General features: G+C 42.0%; 2 protein-coding genes and 1 pseudogene across 3 annotated transcripts; all 3 read right to left on the bottom strand.

Moving 5' to 3' along the window:
- Positions 1–2430: 2430 nt before the first annotated feature.
- Positions 2431–6206, bottom strand: LOC310635059 (thiol S-methyltransferase TMT1A-like; the record flags this gene model as incomplete). Its single annotated transcript, XM_083353648.1, is given in 3 exon segments — positions 2431–2667; positions 5697–5905; positions 5908–6206. Coding segments are annotated over 3 exon segments (723 nt in total). The 5' UTR covers positions 6185–6206.
- Positions 6207–6785: 579 nt separating this feature from the next.
- Positions 6786–9205, bottom strand: LOC310634893 (thiol S-methyltransferase TMT1A-like; the record flags this gene model as incomplete). Its single annotated transcript, XM_083353431.1, is given in 3 exon segments — positions 6786–7028; positions 8710–9111; positions 9113–9205. Coding segments are annotated over 3 exon segments (738 nt in total).
- A 1406-nt stretch (positions 9206–10611) lies between these two features.
- On the bottom strand, positions 10612–11262 carry LOC310634894 (thiol S-methyltransferase TMT1A-like; annotated as a pseudogene). Its single transcript has 2 exons — positions 10767–11262; positions 10612–10617 (listed from the first exon to the last, which is right to left on the bottom strand). The product of its transcript is annotated as a thiol S-methyltransferase TMT1A-like (transcript).
- Positions 11263–13142: the final 1880 nt, after the last annotated feature.

Genomic DNA, 13142 nt, shown 5'->3' on the forward strand with positions numbered 1-13142 from the left:
TCTGTTACAAACCTCAAAATATATCCCAGAACCAGGGGACACAATATTTGCATTTGCCCACACTCAGAAAGGAACTAGAGATCAAACTGCCAACATATGCTGGATCATAGAGAAAGCTAGGGAGTTCCAGAAAAACATCTACTTCTTCTTCATTGACTATGCTAAAGCCTTTGATTGTGTGGATCACAACAAAGTGTGGCAAGTTCTTAAAGAGATGGGAGTACCAGACCATCTCATTTGTCTCTTGAGAAACCTATATGCGCGTCAAGAAGCAACAGTGCGAACTGGACACAGAACCACTGATTGGTTCAAAATTGGGAAAGGAGACCAGAAAGGCTGTATACTGTTGCCCTGCCTATTTATCTTATTTGCAGAGCACATTGTGAAAAAGTCAGGACTAGATGTATCAAAATTTGGAATTAAGATTGCCGGGAGAAAAATCAACAACCTAAGATATGCAGATAATAATAATAATAATAATAATAATAATAATAATAATAATAATAATAATAATAATAATAATAGTTGGAAGGGCCATCCAGTCCAACCCCCTGCTCAGGCAGGAAACCTGATACCATTTCAGGCAAATGGCTGTCCAGTCTCTTCTTAAAAACCTCCAGTGTTGGAGCATTCACCACCACTCTAATGGCAGAAAGTGAAGAGGAACTAAAGAGCCTCTTGTTGTGGGTGAAGAAGGAGAGTGCAAAAGTTGGGTTGAAACTTAACATTAAGAAAACCAAGATCATGGCATCCGGCCCTCTCAATTCCTGGCAAATAGATGGGGAAGAAATGTAGGTAGTGACAGATTTTGTTTTCCTGGTCTCCAAGATCACTGCAGATGGGGAGTGCAGCCAAGTAATTAAAAGACGCTTGCTCCTGGGGAGGAAAGCCACGGCAAATCTAGACTGCACACTAAAAAGCAGAGACATCGCCCTGCCAACAAAAGTGTGTATAGTCAAGGCTATGGTCTTCCTAGTTGCAATATATGGCTGTGAAAGTTGGACCATAAGAAAGGCTGAGCGTCAAAGAATTGAGGCCTTTGAAATATGGTGCTGGAGAAGACTCCTACAAGTCCCTTGGACTGCAAGGTGATCAAATCGGTCAGTCCTGGAGGAGATCAACCCTGACTGCTCTTTAGGCCAGATCCTGAAGTTGAAACTCAGATACTTTGGCCACCTAATGAGAAGGAAGGACTCACTGGAGAAGAGCCTAATGCTGGGAAAGATTGAGGGCAATAGAAGAAAGGGGACGACAGAGAATGAGGTGGCTGGATGGAGTCACTGAAGCAGTAGGTATGAGCTTAAATGGACTCCAGAAGTTGGTAGAGGACAGGAAGGCCTGAAGGAACATTGTCCATGGGGTCGCGATGGGTCAGACACGACTTTGCAATTAACAACAACAACACTCAGAAAAAGTTAGGAGACAAGGTTCACCACAGGGAGAGAGAAAAAACCCAAACTGTAATGTATTGGGCTTTGTTTTACTAAAGTGTACGTGGGTTTGATTGTTGGAAGGTTGCTTAAGCAGGGAAGCTGGCTAATGGCTCCCAGCTCCTCAGACAACCCGTCTCCAGCACCACCATTGGCTGCTTCTAGGGCGGCAATAGTTTGCTTTAAACCTATTGGCCACCACCTAGAGGCCAGAGTATAAATAGCTGCATTCGCAGCCCTGTTCCCCAGTTTGGGTCCTGCAAGCAAATAAAGAATGTTTCTGACTGAACTCACTCGCCTTGTCTCTTCGCTCAAGCAACGAACACAAACCCTTTTTTATTGAAAATGAAAAGCATGGTAAGTAAAACTAGGAGATAATACATAATTCAATAGTTAGCAAGCTTTGATACAACATTGTCAGTTTCAAAACGCTAAGCCTTAGCTTTCAGTCTAATCCCATGTCAATATATGCAGTTTTACCCTCTCTACAAGTACAGGGAGTAAGAAGCTGAGAAAAGTCTTTCTGCGTAGGCCCCTCATAAAGGCCAACAAAGGCTTCTGCCTGAAGTAGTATTTAAGCAAGATTCCCTGCTCTGCTTGTGCTTAGGTTATAGCTTTTTCCTAGAGAACTCCACACAGGTTATGAGTAATACCCCCCAAAAGGCCTCTTCTAGCTTTCCTTCCTGGGCAGCTGACATGGGGATCTAAGTGATGCCACAGCAAAATGGTGGGGGCTTTTCCCCCCACATGGTCTTTTGACAGCAGGATTGTTTTTTAAATTAATTTTTACATTTATTATTTGCCCTCCCTCCAAATTTGATCCAAAGTACCATTTAGGCTTTGTGCAGCCTGAATGTTTAGGAACCTTTCTACACTCCAAATCATATACAGTAGAATAGAGGAAACCCTTCTCATATTGCAGCATATGCACTGTTACTGTTAATTCCTTAAATTCAGAAATCTGATTTTAAGAGAAAGACACTTTCTCCAGTTTGAACAGTTACTTCACACCGTATCCATAAATATGGGGAGAATCTACACTTACGACCAATGGAGCTATGATGTATTGCAAGTTCAGTTTAGAAAACCCCGTGTTCTCTATATATTTCCAGCTCTCTCTTAACACGGAGTACCCATCTGTCACATATCCCCAGGCAGGGTTACAGACTTGCTGCAAGAAGTAGGTCCAGGTTGATCTGTCAGCTGCTACATGTTCTAGGAAAAAGTATGCACCCCCCTGGAAAAAGTAAAATTATACAAAATAAATAAATACATAAATAAATACATAAATCAGAATGCTTTGAAATTACATACAAAATTCACACTACAATCAAAATTGTTGTTACATACTGTAACTTCCTGGGGATCTGAAGCAATAATTCAATTTTTAAATAATTTAATATAATGAAACTGGAATACAATTTATCCATTAATGATTTACAGATGATTCAAGTTGTTGGAAAACTGAGAATTGGCCTTTTTTATTTAAGGATGTTGACTCTGAATCAATTCAATATATTTCCATGTATCAAACTCAAAATTTCAATAATTTATTCTTTTATTTATTTATTTATATCCTTACTTTATCATTTTTACAAATAACTCAAGGCGGAGAGCGCATCCAACACACTTTCCTCCTCCTATGTTCTCCACAACAACAATTCTGTGAGGCGAGTTGGCCGAGGAGAGTGGCTGGCCCAAAGTCACCCAGGTGGCTTTCATGGCCAAGGCAGGACTTGAACTCATTACATCAAGATACGATGAAGGAAGCTGATTTATCTATTGCTAAATGAATAAAAAGATACACTTGACCATAAAGTCAAACAAGTTGTAATGTATGTACAGTAACAACCTATATTTGGATAACTGTCCCCTAACTCATTTGTTGTCTCAGTTCTTTCCACTCTAAAATGCTACTTTTTTATCGCGAATATCCAGTGAGGTTGCATTCACTCTAGATACCATTATTATGAGAAAAGACAAATTCCTTTTTAATAACTACTTATACAGATTCACAATTTTAATTGTTCAACTGTTTTCCTTTTCTTCTATACTAAAAAGTATCAAATGTTGGAGCTTCTCTTTTTAAGGGAGTGGTTCATTTTATTTGCCCTGCTTCTTCCTAAATATATAATATCCTTTTAAGGTGCAGTCACCAAAATTTCAAAGGAACGATGGGGAGAATAAAATTAGCCTCATGTCTTGACAAGCAGAAATGGTAGAAGGATAATATTTTTAACTGATTTGTTTAATTGGGTTGTCTTTATTTAGCTTTAGAATTTGTGCGGACAGCCAATCACAGTTTAGGTCAAACATATGCAGAAATATTAAAAATTCAAAAGGGTTCACCAAATTTTAAGCTTCACTGTGTATTTGCTTATTCAATTTTCATGTCATCCATCTCCCTTGCAAGGTGACCCTGGGCGGCTTACAAGTTATAAAACAAGTAAAAGATAATTAAAATATGAAAGTTACATAGATTAAAATATCATTAAAAACAGTATTAAACTGTACTAAAACCGAAACTAAGAGAGCTAAGAGATGGATGGGAAGGGGATGAGGTCTTATCCCATCAGCCACCTCCAGCAGTGAGCTGGTGTATGAGCAGTAGAGTGATGTCATTTTTTCCTTTAATCAATAGAGTGGAAACTTTGGTGCTAAGTTAAAAAATATATCTTATATTTTCTGTTTTGCAGATAGTCCAGACTAGGTCACAATTAGAAACATATTAATTTGATTAATTTGACTATGTTATAACTAAGGGGAGAGGGAATTTTTGTTGATGTAACCTGAGCTATGTACAAATAAGCTGTTATTTGATATTGTTTACTTTTGATTACACACCCATCGTATTTCTTCACAAATATTTGAATGTAAATAGTATAAAATTAATAAAACTTATAATAATAAAACAGAAGCTCACCCAACTCTAGCTTTATTTTAATGTTAAATTAACAAAAGCTTGCATGTCTGAAAGCACATCTTTCCAGTCTAACAATTTAGGGAAGCTTGTGGTCCCCATTGCTTCTGCAGACTCATTTGTCTCTGTCTAATCATTGTCTAATTTTTCTAATTCATAGCTCTTCCTTCTGTCTCCCAAGGTCATTTCCATACACATGCATTCTGTTTTATACAGTTTGTATAGTGTCACTAATGATATGTTTATTCATAGGGTTTTTTTTTCCAAATGCTTCCTTGTTTTACATAAAATTATAGTAAGACAGAAAAATATAAAACAAGCACAGAAAACTGTGGATGTACTTTTTAAAAGAGGGAAATGAATAAGTCTTTATATCTGTATTTTTTGTTAAAGTTTTAAATAAAGCCATGCAGAGTCATTTTGAATTTGGAGACGGGCGGCATATAAAATTTATAAATAAATTTCTGTATTATTAAAGTTTTAAATAAAATTTTAAACCACCCAGAGTTCACTTTGAATTTCAATATGGGCAGAATAACATTTTATAAATTGCTGTATTACTAATTATAGTATTAAATAAAGTTTAAAACCGCGCATCACTCTGAACTGCAAGATGGACGGCATATAAATTTAATAAACAGTAAGAAAAAACATATATAGAGTTGATGCAAGAAAAAAAGAAAACTCTATCCCAAACGGTTCTCTCATCCATTTGACCTTTCATTGTTGGAAAGAAAGATGTTATGTGATACTTTAGAAAGCCATAAATCCCTGCCTATAATATCTTCCTGTAAGATAAGTAAATTGCTGACCTTTCTTGACTCTAAATAGCCAAAGATTTGCTTTAAATATAGTCCGCTCCTCCCCATTTCCTTAATGAAGTTGTGCAAGCAAACTGACCACCCCCCTATGTTGGGATCTGTTCCAGTTCTTCCTTAAAGTGTCAGCGACTCTTTCGGTCACTTGTTGAAAAAAATACCCAGTGAACATTTGAATTTGATTTAAATGGAGATTATATTTATTAATTCAACTTTTATGTCATTCATTTCCCTTGCAAGGTGACTCTGGGGGCTTACAAGTTATAAAACAAGTAAAAGATAATTAAAATATTAAAGTTACATAGATTAAAATATCATTAAAAACTGTACTAAAACCAAAACAGAGAGCTAGGCGATGGACGGGAAGTGTAAGTTAAGCCTGAAAATTGGCAGAATAAAGAACAGCAGAAAGGTGCTGTTTTGGGGGATCTGAAGCTCTTGCTCCCCATCATTTTCAAAGCATGCACACCACTTATTCTGTGGTCTGGACAAACCAGACTGAATTCCCCTCTTTGCCCTTTGACTTACCGGTCTGAGCACCCGCAGAACCTCCTTCAGGACAGCCTGGATGTTGCTGACAGAGCAAAGCACCGTCGTGCTAACCACCACATCCACAGAGCCGTCCGGTACCGAAGACATGTTCTCGGCAGAGCTGACCACAAAATTCTCGAAGTGCAGGTGCTTGTTCTGAGCCATGCTCTCCTGGAGGAAGTTTTGAAAGTTGGGATTGTAGTCCACGTAACGCGCGAGTTGGGTGGATAAAACTGAAAGTTGGTGCCGCTGCCCACGCCGATCTCTAGCAGGTGGAGCTTTCCCGAGGCGTCGGCGAAGTCCCCCATGTTCTTGAACAGCATCTCCTTTTGCTTGTGCATTCTTATAGTGTAGAATTTGCTTGCGGTCGTCATGAAAACTGGGAAAGTTTTTTTACAAATAGGGTCCCATAAGCCAAAATAGGCAAGCACATAGGCGGGCAGGATGAGGATTTTCATGCATTGTTGGAAGATGAGGAGCAGCATCGTTGCCAGACTAGGAAGAGAAGCCTTCCCTGCAGCAAAGCAACTTCAGTCCTTCAAAGATTTGCTTTAAATATAGTCCGCTCCTCCCCATTTCCTTAATGAAGTTGTGCAAGCAAACTGACCACCCCCCTATGTTGGGATCTGTTCCAGTTCTTCTTTAAAGTGTCAGCGACTCTTTCGGTCACTTGTTGAAAAAAATACTCAGTGAACATTTGAATTTGATTTAAATGGAGATTATATTTATTAATTCAAGTTTTATGTCATTCATCTCCCTTGCAAGGTGACTCTGGAGGCTTACAAGTTATAAAATAAGTAAAAGATAATTAAAATATTAAAGTTACATAGATTAAAATATCATTAAAAACTGTACTAAAACCAAAAGAGAGAGCCAGGCGATGGACGGGAAGGGTTGAGGTCTCATCTCGTCAGCCACCTCCAGCAGTGAGCTGGTGTATGAGTAGTGGACGGCATATAAATTTAATAAACAGTAAGAAAAAACACATATAGAGCTGATGCAAGAAAAAAAAGAAAACTCTATCCCAAACGTTTCTCTCATCTATTTGACCTTTCATTGTGGTAAAGAAAGATGTTATGTGATACTTTAGAAAGCCATACATCCCTGCCTGTAGTACTTTCCTGTAAGATAAGTAAGTTGCTGACCTTTTTTGACGCTAAATAGCCAGTTCTCACCAAAGAACACTGGATAAAACTGAAAGTTGGTGCCGGTGCCCACGCCGATCTCAAGCAGGTGGAGTTTTCCTGAGGCGTCGGCGAAGTCCCCCATGTTCTTGAACAGCGTCTCCTTTTGCTTGTGCATTCTTATAGTGTAGATTTTGCTCAATGGCTTCAGGAAAACTGGGAAAGTTTTTTTACAAATAGGGTCCCATAAGCCAAAATAGGCAAGCACATAGGCGGGCAGGATGAGGATTTTCATGCATTGTTGGAAGATGAGGAGCAGCATCGTTGCCAGACTAGGAAGAGAAGCCTTCCCTGCAGCAAAGCAACTTCAGTCCTTCAAAGATTTGCTTTAAATATAGTCCGCTCTTCCCCATTTCCTTAATGAAGTTGTGCAAGCAAACTGACCACCCCCCTCTGTTGGCACAGATTAAGTATTCCATCCATGGAAATGGCTCCTATTTTTCTCTATACGGCAAACACGTAGGTCATTTCTTCAAACTGCATACAATATCAATATATATGTACAGCATCCCAAAGCCGCTGGACCAATACTATCCCTAATCTCTCTTTGTGCTTCTTATCACTAGACAAACCTAGCTTTGAAATTCTGCTGGGAAATGGCTGGTTTTGGGCAGCATTTTAAACTTTTAAAGGTGAAGGTCAGCCTTGAGTTCATTTACATATGATACAGAGGCTTCCACAGAATGAAAGACTAGCCAAAAAACTCCCAAAATAGTGTTGTGCCCCAGAAGACATACCAAATGAGTACACCCTGTGCTGTGACAGCATAATCTCTTTTCCCCATGTTTTCTTCATGTAAACCCTCCATGTCCTCCTGCTACAGTGTCAGCAGCTTGATCTATTTGGGTTCCTACTCAAGTCTCCTTCAAATCAAACTTGATTCCTGGTGATTTCATGCAGGCTTCCCCATGGGGTGGTGGTGGTATTTTTGGAAACAATTCAAAAGTGGCTTGTCATCGCTCAGAGATGTTGTTTTAACTTTCCAATTTAGCTTCAACCTAGAATTTTCTGGAGATCTTTCATAGAAGTACCAAGGAGGCTCCTCTCTCAGGCTGTTGTGACTCAGGGCCAGCCTGTGGGTCCGACAGCCGGGTCCAATGTATCGGAGGACTCAGATGAGGGGGAGGAGGGAGACGAACCGGCTGATGATGGTTTGGAGGCTTTGCAGAGTCCTCAGCCGGGGACCTCTTCTCAGCTGCGTGAGCCCGAGAGTGCGGAGGATGATGACCCACAGCTGGCCCTGTTCAAGGACGCCCGACGCAGGAGGCAGTCGAGCAGGAACAAACAAAGAAAGGCTATGGGACTCCTCGGGAGGAGGCACAGGGAGACCACGCCCTGAGCTCTCTATAAAAGGAGTGTTTGGGGAGGGGCTGGTTGCTGAAAGCAACTTTTCCGCTTGAGAAGACAAGCTCTAGTGTTTTTGTTAACTGCGTAATTAAATCTTGGCAGAAGCCTTTTAGCCTTGGACGCTCTCCAGTCTCTTCTTTTTGAATAGGGGTTTGTCAGAAGAGGGCTGGTTCAGAACACAGGCCAGAAACTTGCTGCCATTTACTAATATTAAAGTTGTGCATATATTTATTAAAGTTGTACACTTTCTGAAAATGATTGAGAAACACAGGCAGGCTGGAAAGGTGCGGTTGGTTTAAGAAGCAAACCCATTCAAAGTGTAAGTTAAATCTGAAAATCGGCAGCATAAGGAACAGCAGAAAGGTGCTGGTTTGGGGGATCTGAAGCTCTTGCTCCCCATCATTCTCAAAGCATGCACACCCATTATTCGGTGGTCTGGACAAACCAGACTGAATTCCCCTCTTTGCCCTATGACTTACCGGTCTGAGCACCCGCAGAACCTCCTTCAAGACATCCTCGATGTTGCTGACAGAGCAAAGCACCGTTGTGCTAACCACCACATCCACAGAGCTGTCCGGTACCGAAGAGATGTTCTCGGAGGAGCTGACCACAAAATTCTCGAAGTGCAGGTGCTTGTTCTGAGCCATGCTCTCCTGGAGGATTTTTCGAAAGTTGGGATTGTAGTCCAAGCAGGTAACGTGCGAGTTGGGTGGATAAAACTGAAAGTTGGTGCCGGTGCCCACGCCGATCTCAAGCAGGTGGAGTTTTCCTGAGGCGTCGGCGAAGTCCCCCATGTTCTTGAACAACGTCTCCTTTTGCTTGTGCATTCTTATAGTGTAGATTTTGCTCAATGGCTTCAGGAAAACTGGGAAAGTTTTTTTTACAAATAGGGTCCCATAAGCCAAAATAGGCAAGCACATAGGCGGGCAGGATGAGGATTTTCATGCATTGTTGGAAGATGAGGAGCAGCATCATTGCCAGACTAGGAAGAGAAGCCTTCCCTGCAGCAAAGCAACTTCAGTCCTTCAAAGATTTGCTTTAAATATAGTCCGCTCCTCCCCATTTCCTTAATGAAGTTGTGCAAGCAAACTGACCACCCCCCTCTGTTGGCACAGATTAAGTATTCCATCCATGGAAATGGCTCCTATTTTTCTCTATACGGCAAACACGTAGGTCATTTCTTCAAACTGCATACAATATCAATATATATGTACAGCATCCCAAAGCCGCTGGACCAATACTATCCCTAATCTCTCTTTGTGCTTCTTATCACTAGACAAACCTAGCTTTGAAATTCTGCTGGGAAATGGCTGGTTTTGGGCAGCATTTTAAACTTTTAAAGGTGAAGGTCAGCCTTGAGTTCATTTACATATGATACAGAGGCTTCCACAGAATGAAAGACTAGCCAAAAAACTCCCAAAATAGTGTTGTGCCCCAGAAGACATACCAAATGAGTACACCCTGTGCTGTGACAGCATAATCTCTTTTCCCCATGTTTTCTTCATGTAAACCCTCCATGTCCTCCTGCTACAGTGTCAGCAGCTTGATCTATTTGGGTTCCTACTCAAGTCTCCTTCAAATCAAACTTGATCCCTGGTGATTTCATGCAGGCTTCCCCATGGGGTGGTGGTGGTATTTTTGGAAACAATTCAAAAGTGGCTTGTCATCGCTCAGAGATGTTGTTTTAACTTTCCAATTTAGCTTCAACCTAGAATTTTCTGGAGATCTTTCATAGAAGTACCAAGGAGGCTCCTCTCTCAGGCTGTTGTGACTCAGGGCCAGCCTGTGGGTCCGACAGCCGGGTCCGATGTATCGGAGGACTCAGATGAGGGGGAGGAGGGAGACGAACCGGCTGATGATGGTTTGGAGGCTTTGCAGAGTCCTCAGCCGGGGACCTCTTCTCAGCTGCGTGAGCCCGAGAGTGCGGAGGATGATGACCCACAGCTGGCCCTGTTCAAGGACGCCCGACGCAGGAGGCAGTCGAGCAGGAACAAACAAAGAAAGGCTATGGGACTCCTCGGGAGGAGGCACAGGGAGACCACGCCCTGAGCTCTCTATAAAAGGAGTGTTTGGGGAGGGGCTGGTTGCTGAAAGCAACTTTTCCGCTTGAGAAGACAAGCTCTAGTGTTTTTGTTAACTGCGTAATTAAATCTTGGCAGAAGCCTTTTAGCCTTGGACGCTCTCCAGTCTCTTCTTTTTGAATAGGGGTTTGTCAGAAGAGGGCTGGTTCAGAACACAGGCCAGAAACTTGCTGCCATTTACTAATATTAAAGTTGTGCATATATTTATTAAAGTTGTACACTTTCTGAAAATGATTGAGAAACACAGGCAGGCTGGAAAGGTGCGGTTGGTTTAAGAAGCAAACCCATTCAAAGTGTAAGTTAAATCTGAAAATCGGCAGCATAAGGAACAGCAGAAAGGTGCTGGTTTGGGGGATCTGAAGCTCTTGCTCCCCATCATTCTCAAAGCATGCACACCCATTATTCGGTGGTCTGGACAAACCAGACTGAATTCCCCTCTTTGCCCTATGACTTACCGGTCTGAGCACCCGCAGAACCTCCTTCAAGACATCCTCGATGTTGCTGACAGAGCAAAGCACCGTTGTGCTAACCACCACATCCACAGAGCTGTCCGGTACCGAAGAGATGTTCTCGGAGGAGCTGACCACAAAATTCTCGAAGTGCAGGTGCTTGTTCTGAGCCATGCTCTCCTGGAGGATTTTTCAAAAGTTGGGATTGTAGTCCAAGCAGGTAACGTGCGAGTTGGGTGGATAAAACTGAAAGTTGGTGCCGGTGCCCACGCCGATCTCAAGCAGGTGGAGTTTTCCTGAGGCGTCGGCGAAGTCCCCCATGTTCTTGAACAACGTCTCCTTTTGCTTGTGCATTCTTATAGTGTAGATTTTGCTCAATGGCTTCAGGAAAACTGGGAAAGTTTTTTTTACAAATAGGGTCCCATAAGCCAAAATAGGCAAGCACATAGGCGGGCAGGATGAGGATTTTCATGCATTGTTGGAAGATGAGGAGCAGCATCATTGCCAGACTAGGAAGAGAAGCCTTCCCTGCAGCAAAGCAACTTCAGTCCTTCAAAGATTTGCTTTAAATATAGTCCGCTCCTCCCCATTTCCTTAATGAAGTTGTGTAAGAAAACTGACCACCCCCCTCTGTTGGCACAGATTAAGTATTCCACCCATGGAAATGGCTGCTAATTTTCTCTATACGGCAAATACGTAGGTCATTTCTTCAAACTGCATACAACATAAATATATATGTACAGTATCCCAAAGCCGCTGGACCCATACTATCCCTAGTCTCTCTTTGTGCTTTCTTATCACTAGACGAACCTGTTAAGTCGTGGGCTCTGGTGAGCAGGAATGAAGAGACACAGCTGAGTACAGAGAAACTCATTCTTTTATTCAAGCTGGAACTGTACCAGGACTTGGGGCGCACACCACCACAATATATAGCCAAACCCTATGGTAGCAACCAATCAGATTGAACATGTGCTTGCCGCCCAAGTTTGACCAATTGCAGGACCGGAAATGTCCTTTCTGGGTTGCTGGAAAGCCGTTAGCTCTCCAGCAACGCACGTGGTGTGGTACCAAAAGCCCAGTACATAACACCCCTCCGTACTAAGATCAGGCTCTAATCCCCTTAATAAACTTGACAATAGTCAAGACTTATGAATCACTCCAACAACCAAAATACATAATAACAAAATAATAAAAAGATAATGCTTGTTAATTCAATGTGGTTAATATGACATTACACGACTTTTACAGACATGCCTTGTAGTATGGTCTACAATAAGATTAAACAATGGCTAAATGGCTAGTCAATGCAGTAAAGACTGCAAAGAGATGAAACATCGTCTCAGTGAACATGCTTGCCAGCAGTTACAAATTGCCCCAATCTCTATAGGGAGTGGTACAATTGTCACAACATTATACATCACTTCATTTTACATATAGTCTGTAAGATATGCTGGGGGTTTGTGTGGCCTGGAGGAACGCTTTGGAGTTCCACTCACTTTGTGGTCTACCAGCTTACCCGGTGGGCTGGGTATATCCATGTCCCCTTGTGCTCCATCGTCCAGGGGAATTGAAATGCTCTGGCTGGCCTCACCAGGTTGGCCCACCCCAGAGTCAGTCTGTTCTGCAGAGTAGGCACAGTGGTTGCTGAGATTCACCTGCTTTGCCTGGTCAGGGGTCCCAATGTGCACTTCTGAGCTTCCTTGTTCTTCCTCGGAATCAACTTCAGCTGAGAAGGGAGAACCCTGGTGGTTCTGGTGTGGGCTGGCTTGGGTGCCAGTTTGAGGACTTCGGGAGGGACTTATGCCATAGTCCTCACTTAGTGACCATTCTGGAAACCTCTTCCTAAGTTGGTCAATGTGTCTTCTGACCAGTTGCCCTCCCTCCAACCCCACTTCATAAGATAGGGGTCTGGATGCTTTGGTCACCTGACCAGGAACCCACCAATTTCCAGGCCCATAGTTTATGACCCAAACCCAATCATTTATTTGCAGCTCGCTCAGGGGGTTGGTGTAGAGGCTTCTGATGCCACTCTGTCTGGATGCAACCTGTCCAGTTTAGTAATTAACGCCCCAATGAAGCTCAGCAGGACTTTTACCTGTAGCCATGCAGGGTGTAGAATGCTGACAGAGCAAAAAATCTGCCAGTCTATGATGCCAGTCACATGTGATAATGCGCTTGAGTGCCTCCTTTGTTGTCCTCACCATGCATTCGGCTTGTCTATTTGAAGAAGGATGAAATGGTGCAGACATATTTATTTATTTATTTATTTATTTATTTATTTATTTATTTATTATTTTATTATTTTGACTTCTATACCGCCCTATTCCCGTAGGACTCAGGGCGGTTTACAGGGCAATTAAAACCATACAATACAAAAGTTAA

The sequence above is a fragment of the Vipera ursinii genome (genome assembly GCF_947247035.1).
Source record: "Vipera ursinii genome assembly, chromosome: 2".
In the NCBI taxonomy this organism is placed as follows: Eukaryota; Metazoa; Chordata; class Lepidosauria; order Squamata; family Viperidae; genus Vipera; species Vipera ursinii.